General features: G+C 50.5%; 1 protein-coding gene across 4 annotated transcripts; it reads right to left on the reverse strand.

Annotated features, from left to right (window-relative positions):
• Positions 1-4,706: 4,706 nt before the first annotated feature.
• IL17D (interleukin 17D) lies at positions 4,707-26,260 on the reverse strand. Of its 4 annotated transcripts, none has more exons than XM_055244207.2 (3): positions 23,500-26,260; positions 22,838-23,133; positions 4,707-6,167 (listed from the first exon to the last, which is right to left on the reverse strand). In XM_055244207.2, exons 1-3 carry the CDS (start codon positions 23,512-23,514, stop codon positions 5,849-5,851), a joined length of 630 nt encoding a protein of 209 aa, XP_055100182.1. In that variant the 5' UTR covers positions 23,515-26,260; the 3' UTR covers positions 4,707-5,848. The 4 variants fall into 4 exon arrangements, with proteins under 4 accessions (XP_055100182.1, XP_055100181.1, XP_055100184.1 ...); XM_055244206.2 differs by having other exon boundaries at positions 23,807-24,036; XM_055244208.2 differs by lacking the exon at positions 4,707-6,167 and adding an exon at positions 7,286-7,713 and having other exon boundaries at positions 23,807-23,949.
• Between the last annotated feature and the right edge of the window lie 1,156 nt (positions 26,261-27,416).

A 27,416-nucleotide genomic window follows, 5' to 3' on the forward strand; every position in this document is an offset into this window, starting at 1 on the left:
GCTTTGACCAACAAAATGTGAAAGGAGGCAGGGTGCTATGGTTCATGCCTGTAATCCCAGCACTTTGGGAGGCCAAGGCAGGCATGGATCACTTGAGTCCAGGAGTTCGGGACCAGCCAGGGTAACATGGTGAAACCTTGTCTCTACCAAAAATACAGGAAAAAAAAATTAGCTGGGCATGGTGGCACACTCCTGTAGTCCCAGCCGCTTGGGAGGCTGAGGTGGGAAGATCACCTGAGCCCAAGAGGGCGAGGCTGCCATGAACCATGATGTGCCACTGCACTCCAGCCTGAATGACAGAGCCAGACCCCGTCTCAAAAACAAGGACAACAAAACCCCAAAATGTGCAAGGAAGTGATGTGTCATTTCCAACCTCTGGCTGTGAGTGGAGCAGGACCACTGCCCATCTGCCAGGCATGCGAGGAGAGCCAGGAATGAGCCTGTGTCATTGAACCATGGGCTCATTACCCACTGGGGCAAAACCCAGTCTGTCCTGACCAAGCCAGAGAGGAGGCCTGGGTTGGGGAAGCCTGGAGGACAGGTCTGGTCTTTCTTGCTGTTTCTTAGCCCTTGGCTGCCCGACTTCTGGACAACTTTTAATTTACTTTAAAAATCACTCTTTTTGGCACGGTGGCTCACACCTGTAATCCCAGCACTCTGGGAGGCTGAGGCAGGCGGATTACCTGAGGTCAGGAGTTCAAGACCAGCCTGGCCAACGTGGTGAAACCCTGTCTCTACTGAAAACACAAAAATTAGTTGGGCTTGGTGTTGGGCGCCTGTAATCCCAGCTACTCGGAAGGCTGAGGCAGGAGAATCACTTGAACCTCAGAGGCGGAGGTTGCAGTGAGCTGAGATTGTGCCATTGCTCTCCAGCCTGGGCAACAAGAGCAAAACTCAATCTCAAAAAAAAAAAAAAAAATCACTCTTTTTATGAGACATTGGTATTTTTATCAGTGTACAAGCACCTGGCCTTTGTTAAGTATTCAATGTGTTCTTTAAAAAATAACCCCTACCTTATGATTTCCATATGTGGTTTGCTCTGTATGTAATTTGTTACATTGTAGGAACAAATCATGTACAGAAATGCCATGTTTGACTTAGGACCTGCGGGAGAGTGGTAGTCTAGAAATGACAGAATTGCAGTTGTCCTATAAATCCAGCGGTTAGTTGAAGAGAAACCTTATTTTTTCACAGGAGGTGAGGGAGAGAAGGGGCAAAGTTGGATTCCTATCAAAAAATGTACAAACATTGTAAGTTAGGAGGCTTATGCAATGAGGTGATGGCATTTTTTGTTTAATAAGCAGCCAACATGTTCCATGGCTTTGGACCCTGGTGTGATTTTGATTTTAGCAAACCTGTGTTCATATATGATCCACTTCTAGGTTTCATAAAAGGCCATCTATACCTCTGCAGCCTTATATTTTAAAAAACTCACTAGGTCTGGTATATTCCTTTGGGCGGTTAATGAGGTGGGAGGCGTCAGGCTGGGTGATGCCCACAGTCGGTCATGCCGTCTGGAACCCCCAAGGCTCCCTCACCTCCTGTACCTTAGCAAAGCACTGCAGAGGTTAAAAGGAATGTTTTAATCCACGTCTTTTTAAGTCCTTCCTGATTAGTGGGAAGGGGTAGAACAAAATTCCAGCACTTCTCAGAAACTCTTCAGATGCGTGTCTGGGTGATGAGGGCCTGAACAGCAAGAACAGATGAAAGGCAGAGGGAACTTTAAGACTCTATTTCAGATGGTGGTTCTGTACTCTTTGTCCTTTCATTCCTTCCTAAAATCAGAGCTGGCACCAGTTACTAGAAATGACCATTTCCCCCCTTTGCCCTGCTGGAAGAGATGTGGTAGGACATAATGAGATAACTGGCCCCTGACTGTGGAACTGTTGGTATTGGCAGAGTGTTTTTGGATTTCTGTTCCCAAATGATTCCATTTTTGTAGAACAAGTATATAATTGAAATACTGTCAGTTGGAAATGATCTTCAGTAACCAGCAAAGCACCTCCATTCCAAAGGTTGCCACAGAATCCTCCAGGTAGAATTCATGTGAAGGAAACATGCACTTTTCTGGGAGGAGGGGAAGCAGCTCTGAAATGTAGTACAATATCATGTGTTGCCCCTCCACAAATCCTGGGAATGAAAGGCATGGAGGGAAATGTGTGAAATAAACCAAGTGGATCTGGGAGCAGGGAGGGAGATGTCACTGAACTTTGGCTGGCACAGTTTATCTAGCCAGTAAACCTCCTTATTTGTTTGGTAAAACACAATACCAACCTCCCATCTCTGCAACACCAGCCCCCCACCAAAAAAAACCCTTCATTTTTAGCAAGAGAAAAAAATTTTGTCCCAAGAAGATCTTGTTATTCATTGAAACAGTACCTTCCCAAGCTTAGCCACCACCTCTAATTTCAACATACTATATTTAAATGCTGCTGCCCAGTTAAAGTTCTAGATTTTGTTTTTTTTTTTATTATTTTACTTGTCAGTTATTATTATTATTATTATTATTTGAGATGGACCCTTGCTCTGTCACCCAGGCTGGAGTGCAGTGGCACGATCTCAGCTCACTGCAATCCCCGCCTCCCGGGTTCAAGCGATTCTCCTGTCTCACTCAGCCTCCCGAGTAGCTGGGACTACAGGTGCCCGCCACTGCGCCTGCTAATTTTTGTATTTTTAGTAGAGATAGGGTTTCACCATCTTGGCCAGGCTGGTCTCAAACTCCTGACCTGGTGATCCACCCGCCTTGGCCTCCCAAAGTGCTGGGTTTACAGGCATGAGCCACCGTGCCCAACCTTTTTTTTTTTTTTTTTTTTGAGATGGAATTTCACTCTTGTTTTCCAGGCTGGAGTGCAATGGCGTGATCTCAGCTCACTGCAACCTCTGCCTCCTGGGTTCAAGCAATTCTCTTGCCTCAGCCTCCCAAGTAGCTGGGATTACAGTTGCGCGCCACCACGCCCAGCTAATTTTTTTGTATTTTTGGTAGAGATGGGGTTTCACCATGTTGGTCAGGCTGGTCTCCAACTCCTGACCTCAGGTGATCCACCCACCTCGGCCTCCCAAAGTGCTGGGGTTACAGGTGTGAGCCACCGCACCCGGCCCAGTGATTTCTTTTTAAACTTACCTTTTATACAAAAAAAAAAAAAGTCACTTGTAAGTGACAGATGCCTCCTAAAGCGACATAACAAGTGACTTTTTTTGGTATAAAAGATAAGTTTAAAATGCAGAAGGCTTAGCTTGATGTTTATTTTCAATGTGGCTTATGAATGACTGCAATGCAGTGATGTGTCCATGTCCACACATGTGTTCATGTGTGCCAGGCACTGTGCCAGGTACTTTACCAACAGTGTTGAATCCTCACAGGGTGGGCGCTGTGACCTCATTTCACACGGAAGGAAAATGAAGCTTAGTGAGGCAAAGGGAGCAGGCTCATAGAGCGACACTCAGGTGCGAGGCGCTTGAGCAGCTTTGCCTTTTCATCATTTTAGTGGAGGAGGGAGACTGTCTTGCTCACCGCTGCCTGGCAGGGGCTGGGTGACTAGAACCAGGCAGGTGCCCAGTAGATAGTCACTAAGTGGATGAATGTACGGTACAGAGAAAAAACACAGAGGCTGCCTTTCTCGATCTTCAAATGGAAAGCTCATTTCTTCTGTTAGGAATGTGCTACAGCCTTTTAGCAAGCTAAGGTTAAACTAATAATTAATACAGTGAATAAAATCATGACATTTTCCCCATGCAGATAGTTTCCTCTCCTTGTGTGCCCTTCCTCCAACGCTTGCACTATTTATATTTGAGGAGTGACCTGGAAAATGTTACACAACAGCAGCGATGACGGAAAACACACCTAAGTCGCTGCTTTAAAAGGCAGTTCTGGGCCAGGCGCGGTTGCTCACGCCTGTAATCCCAGCACTATGGGAGGCCGAGGCGGGCGGATCATGAGGTCAGGAGATCGAGACCATCCTGGCTAACACGGGGAAACCCTGTCTCTACTAAAAATACAAAAAATTAGCCGGGCGTGGTGGCGGGCGCCTGTAGTCCCAGCTACTGGGAGGCTGAGGCAGGAGAATGGCGTGAACCCGGGAGGTGGAGCTTGCAGTGAGCCGAGATCGCGCCACTGCACTCGAGTCTGCGCAACAGAGCGAGACTCCGACTCAAAAAAAAAAAAGGCAGTTCTTTTTAATGTATGGATTTGTGTTGTTGTTGCTCTGGACCTTCTGGTTCCTGGACAGGAATGTGTTCTAGACATACCACCACCAGAGGATCCCTTTTCTTCCCCAGAGGTTGAATGGGGAAGTGTAGTCTGTGGAGCTATCCATAGCTACTGCTTTCCATTTTGAATTTTTTATTTGGACAGTGGATTTGCTCAGTGATGTGTTTTCATGCACAATTTCTGTCAATTTTAGTGGGAGCTGAAAGTCTCTGAGTGACCCATTCATCTGGATCAGACCAAGGCTGCCAATTGGTCTTTCTGTGGTAGCTGAAATTTGGGAGTGAAATGCATGTGAATAAAGGACACTTCCTGGTTTTGGGGGTGTCACAAAAGATCCAAGACATTGACCTTACCTGACTAGTTGATCTTTCTAAGACCAAATCAAATCTCGATGAATTTAAACCTCAAGATAAAGTGAAGACCTTAGGTAACATATGATTTCCTCTAACAATTACTCTGGCCCATCAAGCAGAATTGAGATAAATACACACAGCCAGTGTATCCTTCAGCAAGCCTCTTTTAATGATTTAAAAAGAACTTCTAACTAACTTTTACAAATAATTGTGTTCAGAGACAGACTTTCAATCTAAAGAAAAGAGCAAGGACCTAGCTCTCGTGGCAGAATGTAGAAACAGAAGCCTCCAGATTGATCTCTGCAGATTTTAACGTGGGCCACTTTTGTCCTCATATTCAGCCTGATCCTAAAGCCCTTACAACTAAGCCAATACCTGCTTGGATTCTTCTTGACAACTGGCAAAGATGTCACGTTCCACTTCTTATCTCACCACCTCTTAACCACAAATTGGCCCCAGTGGCTTTCAAAAGGGGACAAAAAAATTGTACGAGTTTGAGACTGTTTATGTACTCATGACTAAAACCAAATCTGAGATCTTTGGAACTCGTAGCTGGCCCTGGGGCATGCGAGCCGCCTGTGCATCCCTTTGGTCCACCTGGAGGCCCATGAAGACCTTCAGTGGAAGGAAGAGTGGGTCAGATCAGACGAGTCCATTTCATCAGTCAGCCATCGGTGACAGGCTGAATTCAGAGACCCAGGCCAGAGTGTGCCAGCTAAAAAATTTATCCAAGGATTCCAATCATGCTTTAAAAAAATCCTACCAGAAGAAGTAAAAAACAATGTTTATATGTTAAGAAATGTTAATAGAGTAGCTCTAATTTGATAATATAAAATAGCTCTGCCTCTATTCAAAAGTTGATTTTAAAAGTAGGTATATAGTCGCTCTACTTATTATTATTTTTAGATTGCTTTAAAAAGCATATGCGTCCCTATCTCTTTGGCAAGCACCCAGCGGTGAGTCACGCCCTGCACCCGCAGCAGCCGATCTCCGGGAGCCTCCGTGAACTTTTCCGAACCCTCCATGCGGGCCGCACACACGATGCCCGTGCCGGGTCGTTTCCCATCGGCTTCCAGCCACGCTGCTTGCTTGTAGCTAAAAGCAAGCCAGGGATGCCCGTGTCAGATGAAGCTGCTTACGAGTCTCCATGGAAAGGCGGCGCTGGTGCTCCGGCAGTTAGTTTGCTCGGTGCGCTCTCTTCAGAGGTCGCCGACCGAGCCCTCCAGGCGGCTCCAGCTTAGGCGCCTCGGGACGCGGGCCGGGGAGACCTCCCGGGGCAGGACCGGCCTCAGGGGCCAGCGGGCGCGTCGTTGGGGCCCAGCAGGAGCTTGGCGCCCTGTTTGTCGATGCTGGAGTTGATGCTGTCTGCGTCCTTCTCCGGCTCGGGGACGCAGGTGCAGCCCACGGGGATGGTGACGTAGGCCTCGGTGTAGACGGAACGGCCGCCGGCGCAGGCAGGGGTGCGGCGCAGGACGACGGTGGGCATGTAGACAGGGGCGCTGCGGAAGCGCACGTCCTCCTCGCCGAACAGCCCGGTCAGGCAGCCCCGGCACAGGCAGTAGGCTTCAGGCAGGTACCTGGGGTACCTCGCCGGGTCGTAGGAGATTCTGCAGGGAGAGAGCACGGGTGAGGTCACGCCTGGGGGCAGTCCCGCGCCGCGCGCTGAGATCCCTGGTTAGAGTCACCGGGGAGGGCCTCGGGGACTGTCCTGTCCGCCTGCGGGCGCGTGCGTGCGAGGCCCCGCCGACAACGGATCTGCCCAGCGCTTCCTTACATTTGAAATGACGGCACATCTAGCCGGCCCTGAGCCAGGCCGGAAAACTTCCAGAGTCTGGGCTAATGTGCGCAGAAAAATGAAATCTATGCCGCCTGCACGGGTGCCCACAGGTGCCACTAGAACAGAATGAGGCGCCCTGTCTGCCTAAGGCCCCGGAGCCGCTGCCTCCCACCGGCAAGGCTCTGCAGACCCCGAGGGGAGCGTCCACCTGGGGCCCAGGCTGGGGGCAGGTAGGACGGGTTTCAAGGACAGGCTTGGGGCAGGTCTAGAGAAAGAGGGGCTGGGGGCGGACAGTGCTGACTGGGCCAGGAGCCAGAGGCCTGCAGGGCTCTCACGGGAGTGAAGGACAAGAGCTTTCTCCATCAGGGAGATTTGGTGCCAAGTGCCAGCTCTCAGCGGCCTGTGAGGGTCGAGGGCTCAGGAAGGCATAGGATCCTCTTCTTCCTTTTGTGTCTGAGGGACTAGAGCACGCCTGGGAGGTGAAGAGTCTAGAAATGGTGTGTTCTCGCCACTGGAAATGGATCCAGTGCCACCTCCGTGCCAGGACCTAAGGAGGGAGTGTGCGGTGGGGGGGGGGGGCGGTTGGGGGGAGGTGGTCTGGTGTAGGAAGAGCCCAAGGCCACCGGCCAGGCTGCCATCAGAGGAAGCCGGTGACACAGGACTGCACCCAGCCACCTCTTGTGCTTGCAGAACCCCAGAGGGACATCTCCAAGCACTCGTCCACTGTTTGAATGTGGGGGATGAGGTCGGACAGAAAGCTAGCAATGACTCCAAGGCTTCCAGTCGGGGTGGCCAGAGGATGGGGCAGCGCGGGGATCGGGAGCTTGGCCAGGTGGCCTTGCTGGCAGTGGGGCCCCAGAGGTGGGAGCCCAGGGTGATGGCACTGGAGAGGGCAGTGGGGACCGCCTGCAAAATGAACAAGTTGTCTCTGAAGCAAAAATAAAAAAGCACAATCTGACTCCATTTATTCATGCTTCCCTCCAACATACCAAATAGTTGCAGAATTTTTTTCACAGGTCTCATGTCAAAGCATAGGGTCAAGGGACAGTCACCACTAGGAAGTACAACGAGAAAGAGTGTCCCTCAGATGGAATTTTAGAAAGATCCCTCAGACTATGGGGTGGAAGATGGTCTGGAGCCCCAGAGGGAGCTCTTGGCTGAAGGCAGAGTTTTAAGTTGTCCACTGATAGATGGTGGTTAAATAAGACAATCTCGGGGGCACATGGAGGGAGAACAAATAGAGGCAGAGGAGAGCAGAGTACACCGACTTCCCGGGGAGAAGGCTGATGGTGGAGACTGGGTGCATCCTCGGTCCACGAAGGGCAGAGGCTTGAGGGGGCTGGGTCAAACCGGAACTTGAATCTGATGGAGCCAGGCTACCAGAAATAGAGAGAAATGACACTATGAGGACGTGACCAACAAAGGACGGAATGTAGGAAACTTGATACATCCCGTGTTGTTCCAGGAGAAAAACAAGATGGAGGGAACCTACACGAGAGCCTTGAGTGGAGGAACACAAGCTGGGAATGCCCTGGCTGGGCCCACACCTGCCGTCCTGGCGCAGTGACATGAAGCCAGCCGCTTCCACTCCCAGTATCACCACCTGCACAATCAGCTATCAAACACATGCAACCCAAACTCAGGGACATTCCACAAAACGAGTGGCCGCTAGAGGTTGGATCCTAGGGCAGAAAGGGGCATTTGTGGACCCCCTAAAGAAGGCCCGCGGGGCAGATAACAGTGTCCTGTCTGTTCATTTTCCGATCTCAGCATTTTGCTGAGTGATGCTGCTGACATTTGGGGAACCCAGGTAAATGGTATATGGGAATTCGTCCTAATTTCACAACAGTTGTGTTAGTTTGAAATTATTTCAAAATGAAGTATTAGAAAATAGAGAAAATCATTTATGGGACAATCACAGAAATTTGACTGTGAACATGAGTGTGAGCATGTGTGTATGGCAGGTGTGGGGGTGTGTGTGGGCGGGTGTGTGTGAGCGTGGGCAAGTGGATGTGGTCAGGTGTGATTGTGGGAAGCTGTGAGTGTGGGCAGGCATGTGTGATGGGCAGGTGTAAGTGTGGATAGGTGTGTGGATGAGTGTGGGCAGCTGTGTGAGCATGGGCAGGTGTGAGCATGGGTAATTGTGTGTCAGCGTGGGCAGGTGTATGTGGGGCAGGTGTGTGAGTACGGGTGTGTGAGCGTGGGCATGTGTGAGCATGGGCATGTGTGTGGGTGTGTGAGTGGGCAGGTGTCTGAGTGTGGGCAGGTGTGTGGGGGCAGGTGTGAGCGTGGGCAGGTGTGTGTGGGGGTGTGAGCGTGGGCAGGTATGTGTGTGAGCGTGGGCATGTGTGTGTGTAAGTGGGCAGGTGTGTGTGTCAGCATGGGCATGTGTGGGTAAGTGGACAGGTGTGTGTGTGAGCATGGGCGTGTGTGTGGGTGTATAAGTGGGCAGGTGTGTGTGAGCGTGGGCATCTGTGAGTGTGGGCGTGTAAGCATGGACAGGTTGTGTGCTCACACGCACGTGGCATGCAGCAGGCTGGAGTCATGGTGAGCTATTTGAGAGGTGCACAGGAGCCCTGGAGACCACAGCAGTTAGTCTGTATGTGATCTTGCTCCTGGAAACTCATGAAGGGCACCGGGCAGCTGCACACACGTGAGATGTGGTTTTGGAAAGGCTGTCGGAATAGCACGGAGGATGTGCCACAGGAAAACCAAAGGCGGGCGGGCGGGTCAGGCATTCCTCTGTGGACTCAGTCTCTTCACGGGTGGGGTGAGTGATGTGAGGGCATTGCCCGGCCCTCTGAGTTCTCGTCACCTGGGACTGGTCTTTCCGTGCCCTCGGTATGTAGGTAACTGCTCATATTTCACCATCGTTTGGGTTCTTCATGAACAACTGTCACTCAGGCGTCACCCCAGTAGTTTTCTAGGTGATAACTGACAGTCACTTGGATGCGGTGAGGGTCAGAGTTTCATCCGCCTAAAAATATACAGCGCAGCCCTGCACTGGACTTAGGACTGAAATTGCCCCCACCGCTGGGATGCCTCTGGGCTAAGGCCTCTGACAAGATACCTCCCCCCATGGCTGCCCGGGCCATGGGAGATCAGAGGCATGAACAGGGGCGGGTTTCAGGCAGTTCTCTCACAATGGGAAGGTGCCGCTAAGGGGGGTGCCATGCATCTACCATGCCCTGCTGTCCAGGGCGCGGGGGCATGAGGCCTGCAGTCCCAGAGAAGCAGAAAGACAAGGCCTGTGCCTTTGGAAGGATCCAGCGGGGTCCTGGGAAAGAGGTCATGAGAGAAGCCCTAGGGCCCTCGCTGGCACAGACACAGAGCTGAAGTCCCTCACCCCAGCCTCCTGCCTGGAGTCTGGGGACATCAACAGCTAGGTGTGCTTTTCGGTTAAGGAAAGCTACCACCAAAAAGAAACAGCAAGAAACTGCAACGGGAGCCTTTTCTCTTACCAAACATGGACAAGCAACCGAGCAGAGTTCTGCCCTGTGCCGCGCCTCCTGTGGGCAGTCATTCTTTTGTCTTCACATTTTCTGCGTGCTGCTCTGCAGAAGCTTGGCACCGGGGCATTCTTGAAACACATCAAGTTTTCCCCTCTGATGGGATCTCAGAAGTGTCCCTGGCCACGTGGGAAGCTTGGCTTGAGCAAGTGACAGGTGGCCCGGCTTAATCCAGGAACAAAGGACGAGTCCTCCAGGGATGATTAGAGGTGATGGAAACCGAGCTGGGAGAGGAATGTAAGTGACAGCAGAGACAGAAAAAGAGCCCTGCCCCTGGGGCTGGACGTGGTAGGAAACAATTCGAAGCGGCTCTGGAGCTCTGAAAACAATGAACACATTCCGAGGGAGGATCAGGCCACCTGATGTGTCCTCTAACCGATGCCCAAGGATAGCTGGGGCACTGGTTGGCACACGCGCCTTGATGTGGCTCACCCTTCCACCTTGCAAAACATGAAATGATTTCAGAGCAGCAGGGGCTCAGGATGACTGTTTATCTCACAGCAGTTGAAAGACCCCATCCCAGGAACAAAGTGGCGGCAATGCCTTCTCCAATCTTGACTAGAACACACAAACACCGAAATATGTCTGTGGAGACAGCCTGCCTCGGTAGCGTGGCTTGCCAGATCCGAAGGTCAATGAGTTCGACCCAGCAGACTCTCTTAAAAGGGGAGGATGGAGTCATTAAGAGTCTGGGACCTAAAATTGTAGCCCAACTTAGTCACCACCCAGTAACCTTGGGCAGAGAACTCCACTTTGCCTGGTTCTTTGCAAAGTGAAGGAGATGGATTTGATGAGCACTTCCCCCAATTTCCTAATGGCAGGACTGATCATGTGACATTTTCGCCAATGTTTTATGCTTAGAAAAGACACTGGCAATACATTGAGTCTCTAAGGTCTTGGAAAATTCCAATTAATCTATAGTCAGTGCAATTATAACCAAATCCCAGAAAGATTTCTCTGAGAACTTGGCAAGCTGATCCTAAAATTCATAGAGAGAGAAGAAAAGGGCCAAGAATACTCAAGACAATTTTGAAAAAGAATGAGGGGGCAGACTCACGCCAGCAGATCTCAAGACGTTATACAACCATGGTAATACCAAGACATCCGCTGTCCTCTGGGGACACTGAGGGACATGTAGCATCCCTCTCCAAGAGCTGAGAGTCCTGTGAAAAATACTAACCTTTGCAAGAGATAAGAAGGCGGCATAAACAAGATTTCCAAAATGTGGTTTTCAGACCACCTGCATGAAGCCTATATGGAACTCCTGTTAAAAATGTCAATTCTGGCAAGGCGCGGTGGCTCATGCCAGTAATCGCAGCACTTTGGGAGGCCTCTTGAGCTCAGGAGTTTGAGACCAGTCTGGGCAACAGTGAGACTATTTCTCTACAAAAAATATTTAAAAGAATAGAAATGAGCCAGTCGTGGTGGTGCGTGCCTGTAGTCCTAGTTCCTTAGGCTGAGGTGGGAGGATCCCTTGAGCCTGGGAGGTCGAGGCTGCAGTGAGCCATGATCACGCCAATGCACTCCAGTCTGGGTGACAGAGTGTAACTCTATCTCAAAAAAATAAAAACAAAAAAAGATGTATAGATATATCTGTATTTCAAAATAAAACTTTTAAGTTAAAAAAAATTTTAATGCAAATTCTCAGACTTAACACTACACCCAAGGAGTCGGAAGCTCTCCACACTAACGAGCTGTCCAAGTGATCTGTTTCACTCATTTAAGCTGGGGAGCCACTGATTCAAATGAATCAGCAGAAACCCATTTCTGGCTGCACAGTCAACAACGTAAGCGCTATCCCTAAAGGCTAGCTAGCCATTGGCTAACCTCGGATCTATCGATTTGCAGCTGATGGCAAACAATTGGATGATTGCATTTTCCCAAGTGGGTGTGAATTTCATGACTATACCGGCCCAGGACTTTTTCTACATTTCCTCCAATGAGTACATAAGGTCATTATTAACCCAGTAAGCAATCAGTGTTGCCAGTGGGATGGCTTCCCTGGAGGCACACAAATGAGCTTATAAAAAATAGTAATCATTTTCCCCCCCACCCCCAGAGATTCTGAATCAATTGCTCTAGAGTGGAGCCGGGGGTTGGTCTTTTTTAAAACCTCCCCAGATAATTCTAATAGACAGCCCTGGTATAGACCACTTGGTCTCTATGTTTAAGAGAAGGAATGAGTCACGAAGACAGGTTTGTGTTAGCCTTCCGATCTCTCACCTTCCCTTTGGAACAAGCCCAGCAGCTGGGAGGGGGAACGGTTTTGAGACCACAGGGGAAGGAAGGGGCAGGACCGCCACGTTGGAAGCACTGTGTGCAGCCAGGCCAGCTGTGGGGCCAGGGCCGGGTATAGTAGGGCTCTGTTGGCTGGCCAGGGAGTAACTGGAGACCACAAACAGCTTCCCTGTTGCCAAGCCGTGGCCAGCAGACCCATCAGCTCCACCCTCCTTCCATGCGCTAAGGCCCCAGGGAGCCAAAGATCTTCAATACATGCTGCCAAGAAGCTCTGAAAAATGCTTTTCTGGCCCCTACAAGAAAACATCAGTCGCGCATTTCTCATGAAAGAGGACATGGAAAAATCAGCCTGGGATGGCAATGAGGTCTGCCCAGGGCACAGATCCCCACTGGCTTCCCCAGGCCAAGGAGAACTAGCGGTCAGTCCTGCCCTATCTGGGGACTGAGGTTGACTTTGGTGCAATTCTGAACTTAACATCAAGGTCAGGGCTCCAGAATGAACCCCGCTCCTCTGCCAACTGAGCTGGCTCAGGGCTATTAGGAAAAAGAATGCTTAGCCTGCCCACCCTCTCCTTTCACTCGTGAGGAAACTGAGGCACCAACAGAGTAGCAGACTTGTCCAAAGTCTTCCAGCTCTCCTGGGTTAGCCCAGCCGCCCGCACTGCCCCCCACAGCCAAGCTGCCTAAGCCTCACGGTAATAAGAGATGCAGTATGCGGTTTGTGGCTATTTAGCAGCCAGCCAGGCGCTTGGTAAATGGTGAAGCTACAACCAGGAAATCCATTTATTCTGGGGCAAGTCGTTCATCTGGGAGGTAGGGGAAGAGGAGAGAAAGACCAGTGCTTTGGAAAATAATTTGGAAGATAATTCAGAAAAAAAAGTTTTACAGAGGGAAAGAGAGAAAAAGAAATGAGAATGAGAACCCACAATTCTTGAAGGGTTTTATTCTTTTGTCATGGCAAATGCCACACATTCACTGCAGCTGGGAAACATCTCTTCAAAGGAAAAACACGACTCATGCCCATGGGGTGGCTTAACTCTCCGCCCGGGGGAAGCTGCAGAATCTGGGTTCAGAGCCATCTTTGAAGTGTCTGTCCTTGGGGCAGGCGCCTGTGTGCACCAAGGGGGGAGCCCACCCAACCGCCAGTGAGTCAGTTGTCGCCACAACACTGGTTATGAGGAATAATCACTATCACAACATGAGCCTGGACTCTTAAATTCCGGAAGAGTTTCCGGTAGATTCTTTTCTCTTTGGCCTCTTATTAATTTAGTGAGCAGTGTGCTCACTGCCAGTTTTTCATGTGTCACTTCTGGAAGACAGACACCATAAGGAATTTCACTTCATGGCATGTGCGGAACTTCCTGAATTTGCCCAAATCATTCTGTTGGCATTAGGGCACATGCATTTTATTCAGGTGAGGAGCATTGCAAGAGGCGCTGATGGAATGAAATATTATCATCATCCCTGGTTACTCTAAAATACTAAAGTAAAACCCAGGCAGTAAGGGGAAAATATCTATCAAAGCAAAACGAACATACCTATTTTCAGAACGAGAGACTTTAATCCCATGACAATGCTCCTGACAATGCTTTTATTTTTACCCTGTGAAACAGTGATAGGTGCAGTAGAGCCTGCTGTATTTTAAGAAGGGGCAAGGGGGGAGTAGCGGGGTCTGTGCTGTACCTTGGCCAGTTCAAGGTCATTTATGCATACAAACATTTTAGGGGGAAAATACCAACATTTCTTAAATAAGCTGCTTTAAACAACGAGTGTCTCTTTTTCTCCAAGAATGAATGAGGATGAACAATGGCCCGCCGGCCGTCTCACAGGCTGTGACTGAGACCTTCCCAGCCAGACAGCAGAGCCCTCTGTCCTTCACTCTTCCTTTCTCTGACGCCCTCGTTTTCTCAACAAAGCGCTGTCATTAGAGGATGGCGGCGAAAGGACATTGCACCTGTGCTCATGTACTATGTACAGATACTCCGTGAAGGCGAGGCTTAGTTTGCTTTAAGACATTAGAAAATAACCCACAGTTTGGAAGCAGGGACCCAGGGAAAAACGTTATAAAAAAGAAAGAGGGAGGGAGGGAGGAAGGAAAGAAGCGAGGGAGGGAGCAAGGAAGGAAGGAAAGAAAAGAAAAGAAAAAAGAAAAGAGAGAGAAAGAGAAGAGAAAGAGATGAAAGGAAAGCACCTCCCATCCCCAAATTCCAGAGACCACGTGGTGGGCCGGCCCCGGCAGCCAGTGCGCGGGGCGAGGACGCTGGCGCCGTGCTGCCCCCTGTCGGCCACAGACGCCGCTGCAGACACCTTCGCCGGCCGGTGCCCAAGACAGTGGGGACGCGCGTATCATAGTGGTCGCAGCCTGCAGGATGGGGTTTTTTTTAGCGTCGGCACACACATTTGAAAGTGCATAAAAGACATGCATTTGTTAAAGGGGTAGAGGATAAATGGGAGTTTGTTTCTGAGACGTAGTTTTGCTCTGTCACCCAGGCTGGGGTGCAACGGCGCGATCTCGGCTCACCGCAACCTCCGCCTTCCGGGTTCAAGCGATTCTCCTGGCCTTAGCCTCCTGAGTAGCTGAGATTACAAGCATGCGCCACCAGGCCCGGCTAATTTTGTATTTTTAGTAGAGATGGGGTTTCACCATGTTGGTCAGGCTGGTCTTGAACTCCTGACCTCAGATGATCCACCCGCCTCGGCCTCCCAAAGTGCTGGGATTACAGACATGAGCCACTGCTCCCGGCCTGGAGTCTTAAAAAGAAGGATAGCTGTAGTGAGGATAACTTTCTCTAACATTATACTCCTAATCTCTCTCTCATGTTATAACCCCTTTGATAAATTTTTTAAAAAAGATTTGTTGGAGAGAAAGTGATGTGAACAGCACCTTGTGACTGCAGGAGTGTCAGGGTCTGTGGTTCCTGGCTGTATTCCAGGGGGCCTGCCCACCAGCCCCCAGACAATATTTGATGAATGAATGTGACCCTGGGTTTTAATATCGGTCAAATGAAATAATTAATGGACAGCCCACATGGGAAACAGGTCGCAGTGAATGGGCCATTGCTGAACTGCCTACAGGTAACTGGAAGCTGAACTTGGGCACATTTAGTAAGTAGGGGATGTCCTTAGGTGCGCTGAGAGCCGCCAGTCTTCACAGCTGTATAGTATTTGACTAGCTGCCTATCGGCGGTCGTTCAGGTGACTTCCAGTCCCTGGCTATTACACAACTGTATCCCAAGGTGGCGCTTTTCAAATGAAATCCCTGAAGGGAATTTATTTTCTTCTGATTTCCCCTCCTCCCAAATGTCATCTGCTGAAAGTTCTGGTACTTGAGTTCTCCACGGGAAAATATCAGCTTCCTTCAGCCGGGGTACCTGAACTGTACCTGCACTGGGCTGCTGGGGAGGGTCTCATGGCCTCTTCAAATGCCGTTGGTGACCTACTGTGTCTATTTGAAAGTTACTTGACCTCCTGTCCCCTGTTCTCCCTACTCTCCTTTACTCTCTGCTATGGTTTGTGTCCCTCTAACAGTTCATGTGTTAAAAACTCAATTGCCATGGTAACAGTGTGGGAGGTGGGGCCCTGAAGAGGTGATTGGGTCAGGAGGGCTCTGCCATCCTTGGAGGGGTTCCTGGTAAAAGGATGAGTTCTGCCCTTCCCTCTCTGTCACTTGCTTCCACCTTCCAGCGTGGGGCGACTCTCACCAGATGCCAGCACCGCACCCTTGCGCTTTCCAGCCTCCAGAGCCACGAGCCAAATAAACTTGTACTTTTTTTTTTTTTTTGAGACAGAGTTTCACTCTTATTGCTCAGACTGGAGTGCAATGGCATGATCTCAGGTCACTGCAACCTCCGCCTCCCCGGTTCAAGTGATTCTCCTGCCTCACCTCCCGAGTAGCTGGGATTACAGGTGTGTGCCACCACACTCAGCTAATTTTGTATTTGTAGTAGAGCTGGGGTTTCTCCATGCTGGTCAGGCTGGTCTTGAACTCCTGACCTCAAGTGATCCACCCACCTCAGCCTCCCAAAGTGCTGGGATTACAGGTGTGAGCCACCACACCTGGCCAACTTGTACTCTTTATAAATTACCCCCTCTGTGGTATCTGTGATGGCAGCAGAAAACAGCCTAGGACACTCCTTGTCCTTTTCTTTGTTTACCTCCCAACTACAGCTATCCACAGAGTTGTTTACTGTAAAATAAATTATGTGTAGTTTCTTAAATTGTCCAGGGGAAAGGAGTTAAAGAAAAAAGTAACAAGACCTAAAAATAAATTATTGCACATTATTCATAACCTAGAGAAAAGTTATCTTTAGACGACTACCAAAAATTGGAAAACATAAGCTGTTAAAAAATATTCAGAGTACTGTACTGGTAGGTGTTTATCTTTGGGGTTTCTTTTTTTTTTTTAGACAGAGTTTTGCTTTTGTTGCCCAGGCTGGAGTGCAGTGGCGCGATCTCGGCTCACTGCAACCTCCACCTCCCAGGTTCGAGTGATTCTCCTGCCTCAGCCTCCCGTGTAGCTGGGATTACAGGCATGCGCCACCATGCCCGGCTAATTTTGTATTTTTAGTAGAGATGGGGTTTCTCCATATTGGTCAAGCTGGTCTCGAACTCCTGACCTCAGGTGATCCAGCCACCTCGGCCTCCCAAAGCGCTGGGATTACAGGCTTGAGCCACTGTGCCCAGCCTGTCTTTGGGGTTTCATCATAAATGAGTGACGTGTATCTTAAACTTCAATAAACCTCAGTGTTCTTACAACATATTTCTTAATATATCAATTTGACTTTTAAAAACTTACTGAGTAATCCAATTGACTTTATTTTTGGCATTTTTGTTTTTAAAGCTAAAGAGAAACAAACATTATGCCACAAAGTAAATGAAAAAATATTTTTGTACTCTGGAAGCTGAATGTTGTTTTCTAACAGCACACCGGGTGGGACTTGGGCTAGACGGAACCAGAGAGGTCCAGGATGACTCCTGGCTCTACTATTTCCTGTCTGTCACCTGGGGCCAATGCCTTCATCTTTCCAGGTCTGGGCTCCTCACCAGGAGCACAAACCAGCCATGGAGTCGCAGGAGCTCTGAAAATCCATCCAGATGTCTGCAGTGCCTCTTCAGGAAGCCCCGGAGCCGTTAAGAACAAACGGTGCCCTTCAACCAATGCCCTTGGTATGTCCCAGGCTGTTGTTTGTGCTGAAGCTTCATTTTCTCGGTATCTGCTTTTTTCCTCATTGTTGGAGAAATTCCCTTTCTGCTCTCAACTTAAAAATTAACATGTCTTTGAAATAAGGAATATGTGCACATGGCAGAAAACTTAAAAGATACAAGACTAAAAAGTAGGTCTCCTCCCCAACCCCAGCCCCCAGAGAGCCTCATAAGACGCACCACAATACCCACATTCTAAGGATGCCTGTGTGCGAATATGTGTAGGCATTGAAAACAGAATGTGTCATATGTACATATTACGTCATATTTTCCCCCTCATAGAAATGGCAGCATGCTATATACACTTTTCCCCGCTTTGTACTGGTGAGTGATTGATCCACTTATGACTGTTAGAGCTGCCTCATTCTTCCTTATAGTGTCTAATATCTAACTCGGTGCCTGTTGGTGGATGTTTAGGTAGCTTCCAATCTCTTGCTATTATAGCAGTGAACACATATCCTTGTACACATATCATTTGGCACATGGGCAAGTGCGTCTGAAGGGGAAATACTAAGTTAAAGGGTGTGTGAATTTAAAATCTTGGTATTTAACACCAAATTGCCCTCCATAAAAGTTGTGCTGATTCATACCCCTGTACTTGGATGAGAATGCCTTTCCTTCACAACCTTGCCAACGTAGCCTGCTGGGTGCCAGGAAAAAAAAAAAGGGCTTCTCAGTATAGTCTCCACATGCACTTCACTTATGCCTGATGCTAGCATTGCTTTCTGTGTCAAGCATTTGAGTCATTTGACCTTCCTTCCCTGGGAACAGTCCCGATCTTTGCTCATCTTTCCATGATGTCACTGGTCCTTTACTTTTCTTTTCTTTTCTTTTCTTTTCTTTTTTGAGACAGAGTCTCGCTCTGTCACCCAGGCTGGAGTGCAGTGGTGCAATCTCAGCTCACTGCAAGCTCTGCCTCCTGGGTTCACGCCATTCTCCTGCCTCAGCCTCCTGAGTAGCTGGGACTACAGGCGCCCGCCACCACACCTGGCTAATTTTTTTTTTTTTTTGTATTTTTAGTAAAGATGGGGTTTCACCGTGTCAGCCAGGATGGTCTCAATTTCCTGACCTCGTGATCCTCCCGCCTCGGCCTCCCAAAGTGCTGGGATTACAGGCGTGAGCCACCGCACCCGGCCGTCACTGGTCCTTTTCTTACTGATTTGTGGGAGCTCTTTAGGAATGAGCTCTTTGTGACTTGGGTTGCAAACATTTTTTCCCAGTTTGCCCTTGTATTTTTCTTATTTTACTTTACCAAGAAGAAATGGTGTATAATTATGTAACTTCATTTCTCAATCTTGTCTTCTGTGACTTTTGGGGACTGAGCAGCTAAATAGGGCCTCCTCCACTCCAAGATTATAAATATAATTGCTTGTGTTTTTCTCTGCTTTTGCGGTTTTTTTACATTTAAATCTTTGATTTATCTGGAATTTGTTTTCACAGAGGAGTGAGGCCCAGGCTGTCCCAACACCATTTACTGAATGACCCATGTCTCCATTCCATCCATATGGAAAGCCACCTTCCAAATGCCTATTTTAAAACTTACCCACCTAAAGTGATCCTTGCTGTGCCCATCAGTACTCCTGACGTTCAGTCCACCTCCCCATCTGTCTTTCTCAGCATTCTCTCTGACTGCGGTGCCTTTAGGGCGTGGTAGCTCAGGCCTGTAATCCCAGCACTTTAGGAGGCCAAGGCAGGCAGATCACTTGAGGCCAGGAGTTCGAGACCAGCCTGGCCAACATGGCAAAACCCCGTCTCTACTAAAAATACAAAAATTAGTCGGGCGTGGTGGCATGCCTCTGTAATTCCAGCTACTCCAGAAGCTGAGACAGGAGAATCGCTTGAACCCAGGAGATGGAGGTTGCAGTCTGCCAAGATCATGCCACTGCATTCCAGCCTGGGTGACAGAGCAAAACCCTGTCTCAAAAGAAAGAAAGAAAGAAATACCACCTGACCCTGTGCCCAGCCTGCAGGTGAGCACTCCTCTACCCAGGCCCCACCCTCAGACACTCCACCAAGGAACAAGCCCTGGCCTGGCACTATGGCTTACGCCTGTAATCCCAGCACTATGAGATGCTGAGGTAGGAGGGTCACTTAAGCCCAGGAATTCAAGACGAACCTGGGCAACAAAGTGAGACCCCTATCTCTAAAAAAAAAAAAAAAAAAAAAAAAAAAACTAGCCACATGTGGTGGTGTGCACCTGTGGTCTCAGCTACATGGGAGGCTGAGGTAGGAGGATCCCTTGAGCCTAGGAGGTCAAGGCTGCATTGAGCTGTCTGTGTCACTGCACTCCAGCCTGGCTGGCAGAGCGAGATTCTGTCTAAAAAAAAAAAGCCTGTCCTTCCACAACATCTTTTGGTAGAGGCTCCACACTTCCATGGGCTCACTATTTCTTTTCCTTTTTTTTTTTTTTTTTTTTGAGACAAGTTCTCACTCTGTTGCCCAGCCCGGAGTACAGTGGCACAATCAGAGTTCACTACAGCCTCAGCCTCCCTGGCTCAAACTTCCCAAGTAGCTGGGACCATAGGCAAACATGACCACACCTAGCTAATTGTTTTTTTGTAGTGACAGAGTCTCATACTATGTTGCTCAGGCTGGTCTCAAACTCCTGGGCTCAAGTGATCCTCCCACCTCCACCTCCTGAGTAGCTGGGGATTTACAGGTGTGAGCCACTGGACCTCGCTGGGTCTCACTTTTTCTAATCTTCCTAATAACCCAAAAGATGGTGAGAGGTGATTGGAGGGAGGAGGGCAGAGAGGGCTCTCCTGGCAGGAAAATGCAGGAGTAGCTTTGGCAGTCAGCAGTTTGGAGTCCCAGCCCAGCAGCCATCCCCTGAAGACTATCTTTCTTTCAGCAAATATAAGCCACCCACCTCCGTTTGCCCATGGGGAGTGATCTCATCACTATTGCTAAATAATATGAAAAATGATGCACAGGACACCTTCAGCCACCTGCTGCAGCTGCCACTCCTGCTCCTGGGACCACCCACCACTGAGGTTCCACACATGGGCAGGGCAGATCTGGGTGGCCCAGACCACGATCCCCAAACCCTGTGCGTCATTCTCATCCATAACCTCCCTCTGCTCCCAGATCCTGCCTGGGGCGACACAGGTGTCATCTGTAGCAAGGGAAACTCAGTTTAACTTCCCACACACAGAATGCCAGGGCTGCTAACTCTTAATGTGTCCTCCAGCCCTGCTCTGTCTCCTGAGCTCCAACCAGTCATTGTCACCTGCACGCCTTTCAGGCAGGCAAAACTCAACAGGCTTGATACTAAATTCATTATTTCCTCTCACAACACTTGTTCCTAAGTGTATTTTCTCATTTTGCTCAAATACCATCAACAACCCAAGCCAGAAACATGACAGACATGCCTTTGGGAGGCTATGTGCTACTCTTAGGCCCTTGGGCCAGCCTGTGGGGAGCCACGGGTTTGCCTGAGAGTTCGAATCTGCTATAAAAAGCAGGGCAGCAGCTTCTGTCCAGAGAAGTTAAACTCTGGTTCTGAGAGATTCCCCATGTGGCTTTCATCCTATTTGCTATATCAGAAGCATAACACGAGGTTAGAGAAAGAAGAATGCCGTAGCCCATCCCTTCGGGTCCTGGAAATGGAGGGAAGAGAGAGGAAAAGCAAGAGCACCAAGACACCAGAATGAATGGCGCCATGTGTGTGCCCTGCAGGCTCCAGCTGAAGGACAGGAGTGAGAAGGGCAGGAGGGGTCCCACCCAACTTCCCCGTGGGCAGGGGCTCTGAGGGGGCTCTGCCACAGTGAGCTTGATCCTCTGCAGAGTAGCCAGGAGGCAGGAGGCCCTAAAACTTGGCTTCCCAGGACAGCATAGGGGTCCTGTGTGTTGTTGAGTAAAAGGAAACCTCCCTACCCAGCAGCTGGCTGGGAGAGGTTCCAGGAAAGCCCAGATGCGTCTTAGACAAAATCATCACATTTCCTCTGACTCTCCACAGCACTTGTCTTCTTTAATGAGCGTCTTTCACGCTGATCCTAGTCTCCCCTTCCCACTGCGCTGCCTGAGTGAAGCCCTAGGTCCTTTGGATGGAAGTGCTGGAGCGCACTGTCCAGTCCATGCCCCATTGGGACACCCTCCTAAACCAGAGTGGCTGTATGGCTTCCTCCATCTCAAGTGTCAAGCCTTTTTTTTTTTTTCTTTAATTTTTATTTTAGAGACGGGGTCTCGCTTTGTCAAGCAGGTTGGAAGGCAGTGGCGCCACCACAGCTCACTGCATCCTGAACCTCCCGGGCTCAATCAATCCTCCTACTTAAGCCTCTGGAGTAGCTGGGACCACAGGCACATGCCACCACACTTGGCTAATCCTTAAAAATTGTTTGCAGAAACGGGATCTCGCTGTCTCCCAGGCCGGTCTCGAACTCCTGGACTTAAATCCTCCTGCCTCGGCCTCCCAAAGTGCTGGGATTCCAGGCGTGAGGGTGAAGCTCCGCACTGCTGACAAGGCCAGGATCCAGCTCCTGCGCCTGTCTCCAGCCTCACATCGATGCCCACCCCACAGGCAAACACCTCGCCTACGCCCTCCCCCGCCCCCGCTCGCCTTGTGGCTCTCCCCATTCTCCAAGCGCTTTGTTCCCGCTTGCTATCAGCTGTCCCTTCCCTCAGCACTGCCTTTGTAGGCGACTTGCTCTCCTCCATCAAGACTCAGCTCTTTCAGGAAGCCTTTCTTGACCTCTGTGGCCCTGTGAGGCCTTGCCCCCTAGGGCAGCTCCTCCTCCTCCAGCTAGAGGGAAGACGGTCACAGGTGCCTGCTGAGGACACTGCCGCACCCTGCCTGCACGCCCCCAACTTCTCCAGCCTTCCCCTTTTGCAGGCTGTCCCTTTCTTCTGAAATGACCTCTGTTCCAAGATCAAAACACTCTCGAAACTGTTCATGTCACTTCATGCACTGCCTGGTGGTGTGCTTTCTTTCCCAATTATCCCCACTCCTTTCTTAGGCTATTAAACTAGAGGGGCTCAGAGGGCGCTTCCCAGGGCTCCACTCCAGCAGCCTCTGGACCACAGGGCACTCAGGAAATATGTAGAGAGTACCGCGCACCCCCCAGCAGCACCTCCCCGGGCCCCCTGTGCAGAGTACGGTCCACATAACTGTGTCCACATCACGCAAGGGTCCCCAGCTAGTGCCTTGCGGACCCATCCAACCTGGCGGAGATGAGGTGTTCAAGAGATACGTGTTGCATAGGAAATACTGGAGGGTAAAGAGGGGAAGCAGGACTCCTTCAAGGGAGGTGGTGGGGGTGGGCCTTCGTGGTTTAGGAATTGTCCCCCCGGTGCTCCAGCTGCCCCGTCCCACCCCGCCTCATCGCAGCGCCCCCCGCACCCCACCCCACCGTACCCTACCCTGTCTCGCCCCGCACCACCCCACCCCTACCTGCTCCGCCTCGCCCCGCGTGCCACGCCCCCTCCGCGTCGCCCCGCCCCACCCACCTCCCCTGCCCCGCCTGCCCGGCCTCGGCCCGGCCCCACCCACTCTCCCCGCCCAGCCCTGCCCTCCCCACCCGCCGGGCCCCGCCAGGACGCGCCCGCCGCTCACCTGTAGGCCCAGGGCGACACGCTGCGCAGGTTGGTGGGCGGCCGGAAGCGGCGGTCGGCGGGCCTGCCCCCTGCCGGGCAGCTCGCGTTGCGCGCCTGCTCACGCGGCCCCAGCTGCAGCGTGTGGTGGAAGGCGCTGAGCACGCCGGCCGCCAGGCGCCCGTACAGCTGCTCCAGTAGCTCCTCCGGCCGGTCCGCGCAGCCCCGCGGCCGCGCCGGGCGCCTGCCCGCCCTCGGGGCGCCCGCGGCCCAGCCCGGCGGCAGCGCCAGCAGGAAGCCGGCTACCAGCATCCAGACCTGAGGGACAGGTCACGCTCAGCGTCCGCGCGCGCCGGAGGAGCCCGCCTGCGCCCCGCGCCCGTGTCCCGCCCGCGGCGCCCGGAGCCGGCGGGCGCCTCCTCGCCCCGCGGAGCCAGAGGCCGGCCCGGAGGATGGGAGCCGCGCGGGCGGGCCCCAGAGCGCCCTCCCCGCCTGCCCGCCGCCCGCGGGGTCCCCGGGGCCCAGCCCGGCGCCGGCCCGCGCGCCCCCGGCCCCCGCCGCCGCCGCCGCCCCGAGCCGGGGGCCGCACGGGGGGCGGGTGCGGGGCGCGCGTGCACGTGTGCGTGTGCCTGCCGGGCTGCTGCGCCGCGGGCTGCGAGTGCTTGTGACCCGCCGCACCCTCACCTCCGGGCGCGCCATCCCTGCGCCGCCGCCAGCGAGGGAGCCCCAGAGCCTGAGACGCCCGGACCCGCCGCCTCGCAGACCCACCCATGCCCCTGCGCCTCGTCATCCGCCCGCCCCAGCCAGCCCGCGCAGTGTCCGGGGCCCGCTTTTCCGTGAGAAGCCCCCTGTGGTCTTTCCTCGTATCCGGGGACTCGGACCGAGAAGCCGACTGAGCGAGGTCGCCGCCCGGCCTCACGGACACAGAGCGACTCTCCACTCTTCGCCTCCAGGAGCTGAAAACATTTTGTCACTTGTGCAGTGTACTCACCAGTGCCCCCAACATCTTCTCCCCCGAAAACGCTTTCAGATTCGCGCCGAGATGGGGCGACGCGGCGGCTCTTTAGCGGAATAACCCAAAGGGCCACGCAAACTGGGGCTTCCAGCCGCGAGCATGCGGCGGGGCGCCCAGGGCCTGGGGTCGCGCGCTCAGGGCCTGTGCTGCGCCACACAGGAGGAGGAGAGGGCTGGCCCTGTCGGGCGCGGGTGCGGGGCCCGACTGGCTGAAGGAGGAGTGGGGACTGGCCTGGAAGTCTCCGGAGCAGAAAAGTGGGGCCGACAGGATGGAGTTGGGGGAGGCCGATTTTGGCTCAGAGAGATTTCTCTATTAAGGAAAGCAGTCCAAGAATAGGCCCCCCTGGAAGAGGAACGCGCTCAAAACCCGGAGGGATTCTCCTTAGAGCTACCTCTTGAGATTCTGTACTTCGAGGAAATTAGAGATTTTTTTAAATCTCTATTTTTAATAAGGTGGGAGGAGGCTGTTGCTCCTTTCTCCTCAACAACATGAAATGATCCTGTGCCTCTATCCAACAACTCTACAACAAAGCACTGAATACTTCCCTGACTGGCACTTTCATGGCTGTTCATGGGCATCTCTTGGTCTATGACGACGTTGTTGGAGAGTTCCTACTCCGTGATAACTCAGTTTTAAGTGCAAGCAGTCACGTGAAATGAGCCTGATAGTCTGCGAATGAAGAAACTAAAACGAACTATATTATATACTTCATAACACAAGACAACGTGCTCGTTTGTTCATTCTGCAAGTAAATGCTTAATGCTTCCTAGGTGGCAGGCTAATGAATGTGATCATTTTAAAGCAGTCATGCTTTGAAAATAAACAACCCATCTCAGCTGTAAGCTTTTTGAAAGTGTACAAAATATGTAATTGATGACTCCCTAAATGGTTTGCAGCTTTGGTATTTGACTGAATTGTAAACCATTAGTTAAACTACATTTCAGTTATGCTTTGTAGGAAAAACACTTTCCTATGCCTTGAATGTTCTATAACTAAGGAGCTTAGTAATCTACTGCTAAAAATCTCACTGAAATCTCCAGTTTAAGCGATTTAAGCAATTTACAGCTCTTGGCAAATATTTGTTTCGGGTTATAAAACACTTTTTTTCTGACTAGTAAATTGTTCATGTTCTTTGTTTCCAGTAAAATGGGAATAAAGGTTTCAGTACTCAAATACTGCTTATTTTTTATTGGAAAAAAGGAAGCGTGGGAGGCTTTTCAGAGAGTATCATTATGACAGTTTCATAGAAATAGTCTGTCTCATTTCAGCATCCATTCCTATATGAGATGACATGGTACCAGACTTAGTTCTGTATATTATTCAACAAAATATTTTCCACTATCTGGTAACATGGCAACTTCTCTCTTCCTCACCATCCCACCGGATTACCTTGGAAGTGGGAAGGAAAATATTTACTTTCCAGCAGTTTTCATTTTGTGAAAGATCACAAATGACTGAAAATGCTCACCTATTTGGCAGAACAAAGTTGATATTTGTGAGACTAATCAGTTGAGAAAAAGTCTTATAAATAGGTGCAAATGTTTATGAGTTCCCCTCAAATTTCAACATATTTATGAAGATGCAAAATAAGCATGTTAATAATTAAGTTCAAACCTAAGACAAGTGAAAAAAGGGAACAACATACTCAAAAGCAGGCTCATCGTGTTCCCTTAAAACCAGCACACCTGCAGTGTGGCCACGCAAGCTTCATTTGAAGCCTCTCCAGTCCCTCATCCCCTGGTTTACTCAGCACCCCCAATACCAGCACAGCTGCAAGACTGCTTAGCATGGGGCAAGCTGTTGGGGAAAATCTTTTAGATCATCCTTAGGCACCGTAACTCCAAAAGCCGGTATGTGGTTGGCTCCTTCCATACTAATCTTCTTGGGTTACTGATGTTCGTATCTACCCAAACCTCTTTCTCTTCCTTAAAGAGCTGTCCTTGGGGCCGGGCATGGTGGCTCACGCCTGTAATCCCAGCACTTTGGGAGGCTTAGGCGGGCGGATAACGAGGTCAGGAGTTTGAGATCAGCCCGCCCAACATGGTGAAACCCAGTCTCTACTAAAAAAAAATACAAAAAGCCAGGTGTGGTAGCGCATGCCTGTAATCCCAGTTACTGAGGAGGCTGAGGCAGAAGAATCGCTTGAACCTGGGAGGCGGAGGTTGCAGTGAGCCGAGATTGCACCACTGCACTCCAGCCTGGGCAACAGAGCTAGACTTCGTCTCAAAAAAAAAAAAAAAAAAAAAGTGCTCGGATGTTCCTACTGATAGCGCTCTCATTGCTGTCACCTTCCTGGTCACTCCGTTGATTCACTGATTTCACCACCTGGATCCACCACTATTCCTACTGATCATTCCTGGCACCTTAACTTCCACAGAGACAATTTAACATGCTGATTTCCAAGTGACTACGTTAGCCCCATTGTCTTTATTTCCCATGGCATCTCAACTGTCAAGTCATAGGGTCATATCCAAGGTTTCGTCATCACCAATAACTGCAATACAGCCAAACATCTGATTTCAAATAGCCTATTCCTTGACACAGGCGCCTTCTATTTTCGCCCACTCCTGCAGTTTTCTGCAGTCATCCACCCTTCTCCCACTTCTCACTAACCATTCCCCCCGTGAGTCCTTATGTCCTTTCTTGTCTACTTTAGATTTCACAGTTCGACACTGTCACCACACCCTTGCAAACACCCTTACTTAATCCCTTTCTCCTTTTTTCTCTGTTGTACTTGCCTAGAATCCCAACTCTTAAAAATCATACAGCTGAGCTGAGTAGACTCAATTCTGAGTTATGACCACAAATCTCAGATTAACATTCAACATAAGTATCGTATTACACCTCTGCAGTTATGGTCTTCTTCCAGTATCACTAATCTACATATTCTCCTTCCTCAAGTCTCTACTGCCCAATTCGTTCCTCACACCTTCCACAGACCACAGATGAGAGCTTTTACATTTCTTTTAACCAGCAAATGCACTAACTTACTCCCACCCAGTCTGATGTCTCCCACCTTCTTTCCTGATGCATTTGATAAACCCTTTCTTGACCCCAGGTCCCACTTGACTCCCCTTTACAGCAAAGGTTCTGAATTTTTATTTTGTTTTATTTTTGAGATGAAGTTTAACTCTTATTGCCCAGGCTGGAGTGCAGTGGTGTGATCTTGTCTCACTGCAACCCCTGCCTCCCGGGTTAAAGCTATTCTCCTGCCTCAGCCTCTCGAGTAACTGGGAATATAGACACATGCCACCACGCTGGGCTAATTTTTGAATTTTTAGTAGAGACAGGGAGGGTGTCATCACGTTGGCCAGGCTGGTCTCAAACTCCTGACCTCAGGCGATCCGCCGGCCTCGGCCTCCCAAAGTGCTGGTATTACAGGCGTGAGCCACCACACCCAGCCTTGATGAGCATTCTGTTTCTATCCTTTCTTTTTCAACCTATCTGTGCCTTTAGACAGTCACATGTCTCTTACCAACAGGGATGCATTCTGAGAAATGTAAGGTGATTTCGTTGCTGTGTGAACACCCTAGATTGTATTTAAACTGAGTATAGCCTATTATACAACTCGGCTCTATGGGTGTAG

The sequence above is a fragment of the Symphalangus syndactylus genome, chromosome 15 (assembly GCF_028878055.3).
Source record: "Symphalangus syndactylus isolate Jambi chromosome 15, NHGRI_mSymSyn1-v2.1_pri, whole genome shotgun sequence".
Taxonomy (NCBI): domain Eukaryota; kingdom Metazoa; phylum Chordata; class Mammalia; order Primates; family Hylobatidae; genus Symphalangus; species Symphalangus syndactylus.

Coding starts and splice junctions, on each gene's coding strand:
- IL17D (XM_055244207.2), bottom strand. Junction 6,168..22,837: donor GTGTCGCCCTGGGCCTACAG/GTGAGCGGCGGG, acceptor CTCTCCCTGCAG/AATCTCCTACGACCCGGCGA.